At 36.4% G+C, this 16121-nt stretch overlaps 1 protein-coding gene across 1 annotated transcript in view; it reads right to left on the minus strand.

The window, feature by feature from the left end:
• LOC136840854 (trichohyalin-like) overlaps positions 1–16121 on the minus strand; it is a 505698-nt gene that overhangs the window by 9683 nt on the left and 479894 nt on the right. Inside the window, 10 exon segments of the mRNA XM_067107799.1 lie at positions 748–852; positions 1635–1782; positions 2306–2466; positions 5508–5894; positions 8607–8811; positions 9239–9355; positions 9357–9466; positions 10677–10814; positions 11556–11651; positions 13062–15780. Coding sequence (XP_066963900.1) covers positions 748–852; positions 1635–1782; positions 2306–2466; positions 5508–5894; positions 8607–8811; positions 9239–9355; positions 9357–9466; positions 10677–10814; positions 11556–11651; positions 13062–15780 — 4186 coding nt within the window.

Here is a 16121-nt window from a genome sequence, read left to right on the forward strand (position 1 = left end):
TCCATAACTATTCTCTCCCTTCGGATTATTAATGTGTATAATAATCAAAATGAAAATGTAAAAGATATCCACAGCAATGTTAATTACCTGAGTCACTAAACAAAAACAGTAGCAATATAGTTACAAACCTTATGCTAAATATGACATTGCATTCATCGCTAATATATTTTTTACAAGCTCATCTACAAGCCCACATTACTTGCGCATGGAATAGGGAGTCTTTTTAGAACAAATAAAAATGCATGCCATACGTGGTTAAAAATATATTTCTTTTAACGCAACAGACCTACGACGATGATGAAGCTTTAAGTAAACATACACAACAGCAGCAAACGTTTTTACTTCAGCTACTTTACAAGACTGTCTGATGGAATTAGTGCTATATAAAATATGTTGTGTGAAAATGTTTTATGTACCGTAACAGACCATTAGAGGTGTAAATTATTTTCTTAGATAATAACACAGGACTACAATAAATAATAATAAAAAAATACCCATCTTTACAGCCTACCACAGCTTGTAATGAAATTAAACCTCTATTTTTCATAAGACTTATGATCTACCGGAATGTGTAGCACTATCCTTGGCATTAATATAAACCTACGTATCTACAGATCAACGTATATCTACATTTCACATGAAAAAGTTCACCTACACGGACTCAATCAAACCAATCATTACGTTCCAAAAATGCAGAAAAAAATAGCAATTAAGAAGCTTAAAAAAAATTCCAATTAATAAATTTACCAGCTGAGGTGGGGGAGTTTCAGGTGGCGTTGAATCGAACTTCAGATCATCCAGTTTCATGTCCATGGCATTATACTGCTGACTGAGTCTGACCCGATCTTCACTCTGCGAACCAGAGGTAATGTAGTTTCAAGAAATAATGAGACAATTTAAATTGTGCGCTAAATCATAGAGCACTGTAATTTGCAACTTCCACTACAAGTCCAGTGATACAAAATAAATAGTAATTCATGAAATATGAGTGGACTTTGTCGCTGTAGACAGCCACATTACACCAATCCCCAAACAAATTTTCATTACAGTACCCATTACCAAGATGGAACTGTCAGGAGGAGAACAAAATGCAGTATTTTGTTATGACCACTCTACTGCTTCATTTATAAAAGAAATCCATTAATGCTGCAAGCTCATTACTATAACTAATATATCTTTGTTGACTCTAATTTGCTACACAGTCATTAAGTAACTATGAGACTACCTTAGGCCAATATAAATCTTGGCAACTGTAACTGCACTCATTAGCTTAGTAGGTATGGGAAAGCATTAATCATTCAACAACAATAATCATCTGAAATTATTGGGTACAGTTCCGAAGTAATGTAAAACATATATTCACCAACTAATCATCAATCAAATGTTCAATGATTAATAATTAAATTATTATACTTTAAATATTTAATGTTGTAATCAATTATTATATTTGATCTAATCTAAATAAATAATAATTCTAAATAAAGTATAAAATAATTCCCAGTACAAATATTCAATGATGCATAAACACTTATAATTCTAAACAGAGTAAAATAATTAACTCATAAACAGGCCGAAAGTATTCTTATAATGGTAATCCACCATCTGAAACTGTCAGGAACACAAGTAGTATTCACCTGACGGTTGATGGCATCCAACAGTTTCGACCTCTCTTTCTTCAGCGTCTCCACCTCTTGAGCAGCTCTGGAAGACCTCACACCACCAACCTCCAGCAACGCCAAGTGAGCGTCTTTCTCACTCAACGCAGCTGTCAATGCCTCGTGCCTGAAAGGGAGAGCAGAATATGAGCAAAGGTCACGTAGGGTCTACCGAGAATAAAAATTATATTCTAAAAAGGTGAAGACTATTAAACAAATTTACTGTGGTAGAAATTCTCTCTTTTTCTGTTTCCCCTTAAAAACTGGTTTCAGAGTAATTATTTATCACTGGCATTATGATTAGTGAATAACGTACAGTACATCCAAAAATCAATAACCATGAACTTGCGGAACACTTTTTATTAAGTAGTTACCAAAATTCTTGCAGAACACTATGTATTAAGTTGTTACCAAGAGTGTAATACTCTTCCTAGATAATAATATCTAAAATTAATACTGTGCCTCACATTCCAAACCTATCAATTTCCGGAATTGGTATAGTCTATATTCATTTCATATTCACTTTCTTAATTACACCCACTACATAATCACCTTCCATTCAAGATACCATCATTCCTAAATACAGCAAGCCTACCTCATATTCCCTGCAAACTTGATATTCATAAACTGCCATCCCCAGTGATACTCACTTCATATCAAATAGTTCCTGAAGGTGATGCCGCCTCTCACTGATCAAACTATTGTATCGAGACTCAATTTGCGACAGCTTGTGCCTTAATGGACGGCAAGAAGTACAGCGAAGATTCTGAGCGTTTTGGGCACTGGCTAACCGGACTTCAAGTTTATTCAGCTGAAAGGAAATTCGGGTATGAGAAGAAATTGTGAAATGTTTGTGTCTACGTTACATGACTAAACAAAGTCATACAAGATACTTTTAACCTATTCATCAAGCATCTGTCATTAGAGAGAAACCTTCATGAAATTGCATGTTATCATAAGCATAATTTGCTTTCATAAAAATAATTTATGTAAGAAATATGAAATTACCTAGTTAACCAATGTAGAGCAGTTATGTGCAGAAAGGTATATAACTTATAAGTACCTTTTTTGATCAAGTATTCCTGGGAATTTCCGAATCTAATAAAATCTATTTTATAGAACCTGAGTTCTTATAAATCCTTATTTTCTTTTTTTCATTTGATCTTGTCCATATATGAATATGTACACAAATAAATATTTTCGCTCTTAGAGGTAGTGACTCCAGATGTTGCAATTACCATTTTAAGGTAATATTCAGAAATAAGGTTGATAGCTCTTTGCCTTTCCTTATTTACAGCTGCAATTCTCCACATTCGAGGAACTTTACCAGACTATGTCCAGATCGTTGTCACCTTGACTATGAAGTTAAACTTGGGTAATCTTCCCAAATGAGGTTAGTCTCGTAGTAATTACTACAGAGGGACGCTGTCTTAGCTGGCTGATAATATAGCAAAGTTTACTGTCTAAGTATTGTATATTTTTACTCTTTCTATAATACCCATCACAGCCATTCTCTATTCCTGACTTCGGTTTATATAAAACTGTTTATGGTTAATAAACAGAGAAGCTTCCTATCGTACGCCAAGGATAGTTCTGTATTCTATTCGTTGAATTACTAGAGAGAAGAATGGATAACTCTCCAACAAAATACTTCTGACTAACCAACACAGACATTGGTCCCAGGGACCAATATTTAATCATTACTTTAAGAATTAACTGACTGCCAACACATCACTTAAAAACAAGTTTCAGAAAGCTACTCGTTGCAGAAGCCATGTTTATAGCCTAGAAGCCATCAAACCATTAATAACCATCCAGGCCTAAATGAAATTGTTATCCTTTTAAGAGGAATGCCTGTTCTTCGACAAGAATGTCAAATACCCATTGTTAATCTTAGGTTAATTTCTGTGTGTACTTTTCATGTGGGTTAAAAAATTAAGAGAAGTGGTCATATTTTGTAATTTTACAAGTCTAGCCTCTATAACTTTCTCTATATACTTAACGCTCACAGAAAACGGCAGCTATGAGGGTGAACTATTATAATGTGCCAATTTGCTTTGAAAACTGTTTTTCCGAGCGAAAGGTATTTTGGGCAAAAGTTCCGTTTGCATTCCGAAAATAACATAAACAGTTATATAAATAAGTATAACTTAATATCGAGGCATTTTCAGGAAAGCAGCTTTACTATTGTAACACAATCATCAATGTAAAGTTATACTGCATGACATTTTCCATAAGATGGTTGACTTTTCAATGAGATCCATGTTATTTTGAAATTTCAAGTAAAAACGTCATAATAGATAAATTTCTCTGTCAAATCGACGGTTTCTAACTTGTCACATTTAGCTCTCTTTTGTGGTCAAGCTCATGGCACACAAGGGTTTAAATTCAAGCTTTGGTTCAGGATGTTTCCCTGTTTAACTCAGTCCACCACCGTTAAAACTTCAATTCATAGCCAATGACACAGTATCCTCACACAATCTTTTGTCTTTTACCTCCAATCTTCAATTTCCTCATATTTTATCATTAGTTACTCTAAAATGAAAATGCAGTTACACAGAGGTGCTATAACATCTTCCAAAATGTATGGAATCTTAAGTGATGAAAAATGTTAAATAGTTTTGTTGACCGCCAGCCTAATATCAATGAACACATACCGGTGTGATTCTGGCTAGCACTTCATGCATTATCACACCAGGTACATTCTTTGACTCAACTGGAGCTTTTTAAGCAAATGAGTGCGATTGGGGGGTTTCCCCTTTCCTACTGAGAACATAAGAGTAGCTGACAGATAAAGGCTTCTCACCGAAAATACACTCCCAATCACAGGACAAAAGATGCTTTAGCACAGATAAACATTTATATAGTTATAAAACAGGACAACGTTTTCATAGTGATTATTTCTCGCTGAAATTCCAAAAAATCAAACATTTGCAATCTAAGGATTTATCCTCAATTTTTTTGTGGAAATAGTTCATTATAGAATCACTACTCTTAATATCATTTACATAATCAATTTCTCTCAAGAAATCATGTCAGGTCATTGCAACAGGTCCAGATTAATTTTGAAGGAGATTACGGGGCAAACAAGGATATTTTCTCCGTTGTGAAAATGTGCACAATATTCACATGTTTAAGTTACAATTAATATTCCTTTAGTAAAATAAAAATATTTTTCTCTGAACTATTTACAACAGTATGATAAATAAAAAAAAAAGACCTAACATCATAATCATTTGAACCAACTTCTATGATCTTTTGAACTAATGTTATACAAATTTCCTTTGCTTGCCTTTTCTGACATGATGAGCGTATAATAAAAATATATGTACAGCTTTCATCACATTTGTGCTTTTTATCTAACAGCTAGATAACCCAGCTTGAATTTATTTCGTGCACTAGATGGAACTTTTAATATTTAAATGTTATTTTATTGGAATCAGTTAATGGAGTAGGCTATATACAACCTATCAGAGAGAAACTACAAAAGATTATATTTAACTTTACTCATTTTACATTCGAAAGGGACAAGTATTATACTGCGGGGAGTCTTCACTGTTCTGATGAATTTACTTGTCTCCGATTTTACAGAATTCCAAAAAGTATTTATAAATAACATAAAAAATTTAAAAAAATTTCCCTCATCTTTTATGCAAAGCACCCATAATGGAACATCCTATCTTCAACGATCTTCTCATCTACAAAAAATAACAAATAAAAACAAAAGTTCCCAAAAAGGCAATTTCTTCTTCTGAACTTTGTTGTAACTGCAGCCCAGTTGAGAAGTTTTTGCTGCATTAAAATAATCAGCAACCAAACATATATCATCTTAAATTTACAAATTTTACCCACCTTTTCAGTTATCTCCTTCTTTTTCAATTCTTCATCTCTCTTCTCCCTCTCCATGTCAGTCGCAATCCTTACACTCTGTCGCAGGGCTTCCTCGAGTTCTTCAATTCTCTCATTCTTGTGCTTCACCACCACCACCAGCTCTTCCAGCTCTTCAATTTTCTCATTCTTTTTCAGCTCTTCCTCCAACGAGTGAATTTCTTCCTCCAACTCCTGGATGCGATCTCTCTGTTTCATGTTTTCATCACTCAGGTTGCTAATCAGTGAATCTTTCAGCTTGATGTCCACATTCAACTGGTCAATGTGTAACTTGTGTTCCCTCTGACGACCTTCCATCTCGAGCATGTCAATTTCTTGGTGATCTGACCATGAGGGCTCTTCGGCAGTCGGCTACATTGTTTACGCAGTGTGAGATTTCGTAAAAGGTTTAGAGAACCGTGATCACAATAACCATTGTGGCAACAAGGGAAGGGTTTCCAGACCGATGTTACATGTTTTTTTTTTTTTTAAGCACATACCCATTTGAAGTTGAAGTTGGTTATGCCCACACAATGACCATTTCAAATTGAGTAGGTAGAAGGGGGTTTTGGGGGAGCGAATGTTCCCACATTTGTTATCATAGGTGTGGAAGTGGAAGAGTTTCCGCACAGGGCAGTTGAAGTGATTTGGCAGCAGGGTTCAGATAGAGGTTGGCAAACCCCAATCGGGTACAGTAGTTTGGTTTAGGACAGTATTTTGGTTCGGTGTTCAGAAGGTGGGCAAAGAAAGGTAAAATGCAATTCGTGAACAAATATCAAATAAAGCTACTCAAAATAGAAAAAATAGATTAATTCATAACTAAATTACTTTGAACTTTTACAAATCTTTCATTTTATATGTGAGGTTCAACAAGAAACCAACAAGATATTCGTCGTTTTTTTTTTTTTATAATTTTCAATCCATGGCACAGGCACATTGAGAGAGAATGGAACAGGAAAACTTTTTTTTTTAAACTCTTTAAAATTCATAGAATCTCGTACATGGGGCACTCAAGTCATGATATCTTAATCGATAGTATCTCCCCACTTCAATTATCTTCAGAAACTACAACAACAACAATAACAACTCAACAACACAGGTAATACTTATTGCCTGTGACAAACTTCCACCTAATTCTAAGTCTCCAAACATTATCAGGATTATCATAATACAAATTATTTCACTTAGAAAAAGCTCTTCATGAGTCCACTAAACCCTGAGGCTGCGTTTTGAAGGGGCTAGAGAATACAAATCAAATACCAAATATAACCAAATACATAGCAGAGAAGAAGAAGAGAAAAGAAGAGATGGAGATTTTCAAAGATGACACAGATCATAATATGAATGACAGATTTTTCATTTCGAAATTCGCGTTTACGCATTAACAGTGATCAGTTTGAGAAAATAATGAAGGTGAGAGGAGGAGGAGTGAGAGATAAATCAAATGAATGATAATAATGAATTTGACATATACAGAGATATGCACGAATACCCAGAAAACAAAAGAAAAAATGCATTAAGAACATAAAACACAAAGTTAAATTCCCACACGCAGGAGGAGACAGTGAAACGATTAAATAAAGCGTAACAGACGGAGATTGGGGGGCAAGAGAGCGTTGGAATTTGGGGGAAGCGGAATATATAGACGACGCAGTGTGATGAGAACAGCAGTCCGACCAGGCAGGCAGGGGGAGAGAGAGAGAAAGACAGCTGGTTAGTATACACAGCGGCATGCGTTGATCTCCTGGCACCTGGCCCCTTCAACCGTCTTTCATTCACCTGTTTTTCCCCTCAAACTAGGTTCCATACACTGTATTAGATTCCATATGACCATCTTACCCTCATACCATCACCTTACACTGACTCTTTGCTAGATCTATGAAAATGTTCTTACCCTGACAACCCATTATTTATTTAGGTGCATTCCTACCCTTAAAAATTTATTATAATATATTTTGAAATCATATTGACAGTTACATTTTAAATTTCCTGTTTCACGGGACAAAATTATCCAGCTGATTAAGCTGATAAAATTGTGAAAACTCTATTCGTCCATCACTATATAACATAAAGAACCCTTGACATAATGCAAAATAAACCTTTCTCAGAACCTGTAAAGCTGCTTAAAAGAGGAACTAAACCTGCACTCTTCAGAATCTTTGTCAAAAGAAAAAGAGAGGATTCAGTCTGATTTGCTCTGCTAACACCTTGTTGTACTTCAAAGATCAGTTTTTCCAATTTCTCACAAAAGCAGGGGGCCAGGTTTCATGCTGCACAAATTAGGAAGGAACTGGAATATTTAGTAAGACAACATTAACCATGCTGTTGCTGACGACACAGCACTACTCTACTATACTAAGTCGTAAATGAACTCATTCATTAAGTACATGACTCCTACAGCCTTGGAAAATAAGATTAGCATTATGTAATCACAGCTGGCTATATGCAAGCTAAATAATCCATATCCACAGATTCAGTTCAGAGCTCAAAATTATGTTTCACATTAAAGAACAGAAAAATTCTCAGAAACTAAATTTTTCTACCCAGTTTGATATAGCAGCCTAGAACTATTTGTGCCTAACACTTGTACAGTACATTAATTCCTAACCTAAAATGATAATTTTTCTATCAAAGCCATACCCGAATTGTCCATAAAAGCTCTGATAATGATAATTATTTTTTTAAAATTTTACATTCGTATTTACACCACGTCAGCAATAAAAAGATTAAAAGAGAAATGCATATTTTGGAAGCAAACTTTATGTCAGAAGAACTTCATTTACCAAAAAACTTGAAACCTCTTTATAAAATCTATCTCATATCCCTGTAAGCTTTTGAACTATACATAAAAGAAATGAATATTATTGACAGTTTAAAAATCAATATGTCTCCATTTCTGAAAACTAAGAGATATGCATGCTAGAGATGATTCTTTGTACAACAGTTGCCTTTCAAAACAAAACCATGATCACAGTTACGTTGCACAAACAGAAAGTTATTTATGAGTGAACGGAATCCTATCCATTATGAAATCTTATGCAACAATACTGCATGGAAATAGCAACAGAATGGACAGGACTTTACCTGAGCAACATTTTTCGCTTGTTCAAGGGTGGCCTTAGCAGCTTCCGTCGCTCTCTCAGCCTTTTCTGCCGCGCTTGCTGCCATCTGCCCGGCCGTGGGCGCCGATAAGGCTGCTGGTACCCCATCCATCTTGGCTGGTGTACTTGGTGTAGAAGGTACAGTTTTCTTCGGCGGACCCATGCCACCACCCATGGCTTTTATTTGGCTGTTGGATAACAGGAACGGTATCAGAAAAGTGAACTTCCCGTTATGATACTGGACACATCATTTTCATATCGCTACCTTTCATAAAAACTGTCGAATTCCCCCTTGATTACAATTAGAAACATTAACTTTCTGTCATAATACTGGATACATAATTTTTCTTACCACTATCTTTTATAAATAAACTGCCGAATTTCACTTTGATAAAACCCGAAAAAACACCTACTTTCGCCAAAAAAAAAAAAAAAAGAATAGAAACGGTATCAAAAATGAACTCCCTGTTAAATTTTTCTGGAGACAATTTTCCTTACTACTGTATCTCATGAAAATACTGTCGAATTCCAATTTAATAAAACCTAAAAGAACACCTCCTTTCACCAGCAAATCTTAGCCATTTTGATACAAAGCAAATCAAAATCTTCACTCACTCTTGCAGATCCTTTATTGCCTTGTCTTTTGCAAATTGCTCCTCTTGTCCCATCTGCATAACCTGGAGTAACCTTTCTGTTTCTGATTGTGCGGCCATCAGGTCTGCTCCTGACTTCATGTTCTTTATGTAATTTTTCTAGGTCTTTCTCTCTCTCGCCAAGGACTTTTCTCATTTCCGATAGTTGTCTGTTGGCCTCTGAAGGTGGCGCGCCATCAGCTGCATGAGCCTGAAAATTAAAGTCGTGAGTAGAGATTTTATTCCAAAAGTAGTCTACAAAATATTCCACTTATTCAAAAATTCATATACGCAAAATTACACTAAATGGAAGCATTGGAAGACCCCTAACCCCTACAAAGATTTGAGCAATTCTTCCCCCCTCCCTCCCCCCCATCAAAATGTACTTATTTCTCAAAAGTTTCATTACACAACATCTAGACAACGTGTATTCCTATTTGACCTTTGACATCTAACTATGACTTTGACCTGACCTCACTCTGTTAGTGGAGTATTCATGCAAAATATGGTCTAACTCACATGACTTTTAACCTTAAGTATGACTTTGAGCTCGACCTAACTCAGTGCATCAGTTTCATTAAGAGGGTTTGCTGATTACTATTTCATTTTTGACTTCCAAATATGACCTTGATCTCACTTTGCACATCAACTTCAACACTGATTTATATTGAATATAAAGCCTGTCTCATAAATATAAAGTCTGTCTCATACGTCTCAAAAAGTTATAGCCAAGGTGTAATTCATACTTGATCTTTGATTTCTAAGTATGGCCTTGACATCAACCGCACTGCGCACTGACATCACAAATATGAAGTCTCTATCACCGCTGTATAATTATTGCACAAAGAATTTTAATTATGGTGTTAAATCTACAAAACTTATTCTATTGCGCATTATGGTTGTTTGTCTTTGAAATGTGCTCTCATTGGAAAATTTTTCCAGGATGTGGTTTCTGAACGATAAAGCCCTTGATGAACAAACTTTTGGAGTATAACTGATTTAACAGCTACACTGGCTTTGCGTAATGATCTATCCATTACTAGTCTATAAAGATATAAATATATCACCTCATAGAGAAACATAAGTTTTACATTCTATTACTTCCTCAGTGCCCATTGCAGAGGAGGAAGTTTAACTGACAATGCTTCCCAATTATTCGTTGTCATAATCATTACTATTCAGGTGACAAACCTCTATTCATATAGAACAAGCCTACAGGGGCCACTGACTTGAAATTCAAGCTTCCAAACAACATGCATTCATTTGAAAGAAGCTACAGAAAATAATGGGAAATACAGATCTTCCAATAAATTGTCAGAATAACTTAAATACAAAGGGAAATCCTGCTGGCTACGATACGAATTTGAATGAGCTTTTTTAATCACTTCCGAAGTATTAAAAGAATAATGTATGTAGCCTACCTTAGCTAGCTGTTGTTCCATTTGGTCAAGCTGTTCTCTCTTCTTGTTCAAACGCACATCTAAGTCAGCAAGAGATTTCTCTCTATCGTCTAGTTGCTTGTTCCTCTGTTCTAGTGTTCTCACCTTCTGTTCTACCACCTGAAAATGAAGTACCAAGTAACTACGCATTCCAAAAAAAGACAGTGAAGCAAGGAGCACTCACAAAATAAAATAAAATTACTATTCTCTACGTAACTTTTATTATTATTAAAAATACTCATAGTAGCATGAGTTTTTGAGGTAAATTCAGGTTATGTATATGTACATTTATTTAAAGATAAATCATATGAGTTGGGAACTTGTCTGGTTCCTTTTTCAAAAGGGAAACCGAACAAGTTCCCAAAGCTATCAATACTGATTTATCTTTTACATATGTACATATACATAACTGTGGATTTGCTTCTCCATTATTATACATATTATTATTATTATTATTATTATTATTATTATTATTATTATTATTATTATTATTCAGATGATAAACCAAATTTCACAGGGGGACAAGCCAAGAAGGGCCATTGACTTGAAATTCAGGCTTCCAAAGAATAAGGTGTTCATTTGAAAGAAGTTACAAAAGACAACCCGAAATACAAAAAGAAGAGATCAATTATTCGACAAGAAAAGAAGATAAATAAAACAAACAGATAAAAATACAAATAAATTACTAAAATACAAGGTGAATTGTTTTAGGTTAGTAATGCATTGCATTTTCGCTTGAACTTTTCAAGTTTTAATTGCACGACTTTCTCAGGGAGACTGTTCCACAGTACATTAAAATAAACTCTGCCTCTGAAATTATCTAAATTCTCATAATATCTAAACATCTGTCGGCGTTCTCACCTTCATTTGTTCTTCCATTTGCCGTTTAATCGCTTGTGAGTCGTCTCCAGGCCGTCCTCCGTTCTGAAGCTTCTGGTTGGCCTCGTGCAAATCGAGCTAAATAAGAAATGCAGAAGAATGTCCAGTAATATGAAAAAAAATGGTATGTTAAAAATCAACATACCCTTGAAATCCGATGTATATATATTAGACAGTGACTTTTTATCATGCACAATGAACACAGAAGGACATCCCTCACTGATTCCAATTTTAGCTGCAAAGAAGTCAGATACAATATCATTTGTAGTTAGTATAAAACAGTCAAAACATTAAAAATATCAAAAGTACCAGAAGGTGCTAGTTATGTTACTGTATGTTATTGTTTACATTAGTAATCCAGATGTTAATCTGAAGAGAAGATGTTACTGAAAATACGCTACCATCGTTTATGCAGTAAACTCATGCTACTCGCATGCTGACATACAGAACTTACTTGACCACCAGAGAACATTCCCCTGGGGAGATACAACACTAAAGTGGGTAAGGGTGGTATTTGCAACACTGATGAAACGGTACTGTACACCTTAATCAAAAAATATTCTTACTGCAATCAGCACTGTATGAAATAAAAAGAAGAAATCAATTGGGGGACAATGAAAAGAAACCAGAGCATTTGCACAACAATAAAAAAAATAATCACTGCAAAAATGAAAAAAAAAAAAGACGAAAATAGGAATGCCCATTGAAAAAAATTTCATGTACAGTACATCAAAACAATCACGAACATGACACAAAGGGAGGGATATGATGCAAACAGAACTTCCATCAGCAATGCTAAGAAGAAGAACACAAACTGTGTTAATTCACTGTACAAGATAATTGCTTTACGAAATCAGTCCTGCACAGTTAGTAATAAAGAAAGTGGGGTCATAAGCGTAGCTCTCTATTGATTATATGAATATTTACAAAAATTAACTGATTCTTATTTACAAAAGTTGATTTACATACAGGTTTCGTCAGTTTTTCAAGTAAATTATTAAACAGCATTGTAAACCAATGAGTATTTAATGATTATTAGTGAATCATTTATATAAATATAAAAAAATCCTACATATTTCGCTGTCTTCTATAATTTCAGTTATGTACCACAAGAAAAAATTTACGGAAAAGAAAATGTATATCACAGCTAGTATATAAAACAAACAGCATTTTTTTTTAGCGAAAGACTCCATTTAGTAATAAGTGCCTTTGCTCAAAGGGACAATGTTGGGCTAACAGTAATACACCAAACCTTAATTACAAATACAGTTTGGAACTTCTGCAAAGACCACTGATGGCTCAAACAGGGTAAAATATGTGCACTCAGACGATGTGTAGACAGATACTGTATGGGGTACTGAGTGAATGTGTAATGACTTTCTCACGACCGAGTAGTCTCGAAGTGATATATGCACTGTGTATGTATATCTATATACATAAATGAAATAAATATGTATTATCTCTGGTCCCTCCATTCCCCCAACTGACCTGTTTCTTTTCCAACTCCGTGACCAGCAACTCGAGCTGGCTTTGAAGCCTTTGCTTCTCGACAGAAGAATTCTTCAGTTCGTTATTTGCTTTGTCCAAATCAGCCTTTAACCTTTGCAATTCTGCACTGTCTCGTGGGTTGTTGCTTTGTTTTTGCAAGAGTTGTTGTTTTTGTTGAAGCTCGTGTTGTAACTGTTGTATCTGTTGTGTTTGCTGCTGTATTTGTTGTGCCTGTTGTTGTATCTGTTGTTGTGACTGCTGTGCTTGTTTTTGCAGTGTTTGGCTTTGTTGTTGTGCTTGACCTAACTGCTCTAACTGTTTTGTAAGTTGTTGGTTTTCCAAGGTTAATTGCTGTATTTGCTGGTTAAGCTTTTGACTTTCTTGTGCAAGTGTTTGCATTTGCTTTTGCATTTCCTGAACAGCTCTTTCTGCTTGGTCAGCCCTCTGTTTTTCCGAGGTGATATTCTGCTGAAGTTTGGCTGCTTCCCCTTCACCTTTTTTACTAAATTCTTTTACCTCTTTGGACATTTCCGAAGCATCGCGTTCAGCCTTTTCCGCCCGCAATCTCGCCTTCTCGCCTTCACTGCGCATAACCCCCAGTTCCTTTTCTTTGGCCTGCAACTGGATAATGAGGTTCTTTAGCTCTTTCTCGGCCTCCTTTTGAATCAGTCCTGCCTCTTTCTGAGCAGCTTGTGCAGCTTGCTGAGCCTTTTGTACTTCTTGTGTCAACCTCTGGATTTCCTTTTCAGCCTCCGCCCTCAGGGCATTGAACTCCTTCTCTTTGGCGGAGAGTTGTCCCGAGACTCTCTGGATTTCCTTCTCTCTGCCCTCCAACAGGTCTTTAGCTCCCTGTTCCATCTCTTTAGTGGTATTGTTCAATTCAGATTTGATGCGTTTATTTTCGTCCCTTGATTTTTGTAGGTCTGATTCTGCCTGTTTCAGTTCTTGCTGGAACTTTAGAAGCATGTCTTGCGACTTCTCTAACTGTTTAACTAACTGGTCTCTTTCGGAGGTCAGCTGCTTTAGGTCGGTTTCTAATTTCGGGATCATCTTTTCTCGTTTCTCTTGGGCAGTATTCAACCGCTCCTTTTCCATCGATATTTTCTTCAACTCATCTTTGGTCCTCTCAAGGTCTTTATTCAGTCGTATGATTTCTTCTTTGCATTTATCGAGATCAGTATTTGATCTCTGCTGATAATCACTAGCTTTGGTAATCATGTTCTTCGTCTCGTCTAAATCTCTCTTGATTTTCTTATTTTCAGCTTCGAGCTTCTCTTTCGTGTCCGTGACTCTTCTGAGTTCGGTCTGAGACTTCTCTAAGCGCTCGTGCAACTTCTCTAGCTCTACCGACATTCTTTCGAACTCGATCTTCGCAGACTCATTGCTCTCCTGATATTTCGACATGTGCTGCTGAGATCTTTCCATTTCGTGGGTGAGTCTCTGAACCTCAAGTTCAGCCTTTTCTTTGCCGACCTGAGCGCGGTTCAGGTCAGCCTGGGCGCGGTCTAACCTATCCCGAAGCTTCTCGACCTCAATGGAGGTCTTTTCAGCCTCGGTTTTGTTACGGTCTTGAGCGGCGAGGAACCGCTCGAGCTGATTCTGACTCATTTGCAAGTCGCTCTTTAACCTCTCGTTTTCACTCTCGAGTTTTTCTATTCTCTGCAGTGACTTGGTTCCTTCGATCTGCGACCGCTCGTACTTCTCCTTCATCTTCTCTAACTCAACGTTGGCCCTCTCGAGATCGCCCTCGTACTTCTCCTGACTGGTAGTGTAAGTTCCGACTCGGGACTGACCCTTTTCGATCTCGGATTTGAGACTTGCCACCTCTTCGGTGAGTTTCTCGTTGAGGAGTTTCGCCTTCTGGAGTTCAATCTGACTCGTGTCATACCGCTGACGCAACCGCTCGTTTTCACTGGTGATTTTCTCAATGTCCTGTTTGTTTTTCTCAGTGTCAAGTTGATATTTACCTCTTTGCTGATCTGCTCTGTCCATTTCAGCCTTCAGTTTGGTCACCTCAGTCTCATACTTCTCCCGCATAATCGCTTCTCTCTCCAAATCCATTTGCGTCTTCTCTAATTTGTCTTTTACTCTCTCCACTTCTATTTTCAACATCTCATAATCCTCCTTCGTCTTCTCTGTATTGTCTTGGTATTTACCCATACGCACCAATACCCGGTCCATTTCAGCCTGAATGTTTTCACACTCTTGTTGCAACTTTTCCTTTTCGTTCCTAACTTTGGACAAATCCAATGCATTTCTTTCGTATTTGTCCTTATATTTTTCGACCTCTATTTGTAAGCGTGCTATTTCTTCTTGGTTCTTTTCCTGGCTGTTCTGTGCTTTTCCATACTGAGCCTGAGCCCTTTCCAGTTCAAACGTCAATTGGTCAACATCGTTTTGTAACTTTTCTTTCTCACTGCCTACACGACGGAGCTCAACGGAAGTTTTATCGTAACGCTCTTTAATGATCGTCAAATCGAGATTTAATCTTTCTATTTCCTCTTTTAGTTTTTCCTCTGCTTCCTTGGCCCTAACACACTGAAAACTGGCGCGGTCGTAGGACTCCTGGACGCGGTCGAAGTCCTCCTGCAGCTTGACCTTTTCGTCTTTGATCTTGTTGAACTGAATCTGGGTCTTTTCGATCTCAACTTGAAGGCGTTCTTGTTCGGCTTGTGCGGATTCTAGTCGAGTCTGTAGACGGTAATTCTCACTTTGGGACCTATTGTCAAAGAGAAATGTATCAGTGGCTGAATGAATAACCGTCATTGCTGTATACTAACTGTCATGCAACCTTACATTACATTCTGAGATGATTTGCTATGATATAGTCAATATATACTTTATGAACAGTCTTATCAGCGTCACTCACGTAACGTAACATCGTCTGGTCTCCTTTATCAGAGAAAACATTAGATACTACATGACGTTACTACAGTTTCAGGTAATAACAGATTTAATGTCACCAGTAAAGAATATACATTTCTTGATACATGCTCACAATCAATAAAGAAGGCTGCTGACAAAATACATACAAGATAATCATCGAATATGAATTTATGA

This window comes from Macrobrachium rosenbergii, chromosome 8 (genome assembly GCF_040412425.1).
Source record: "Macrobrachium rosenbergii isolate ZJJX-2024 chromosome 8, ASM4041242v1, whole genome shotgun sequence".
Taxonomy (NCBI): domain Eukaryota; kingdom Metazoa; phylum Arthropoda; class Malacostraca; order Decapoda; family Palaemonidae; genus Macrobrachium; species Macrobrachium rosenbergii.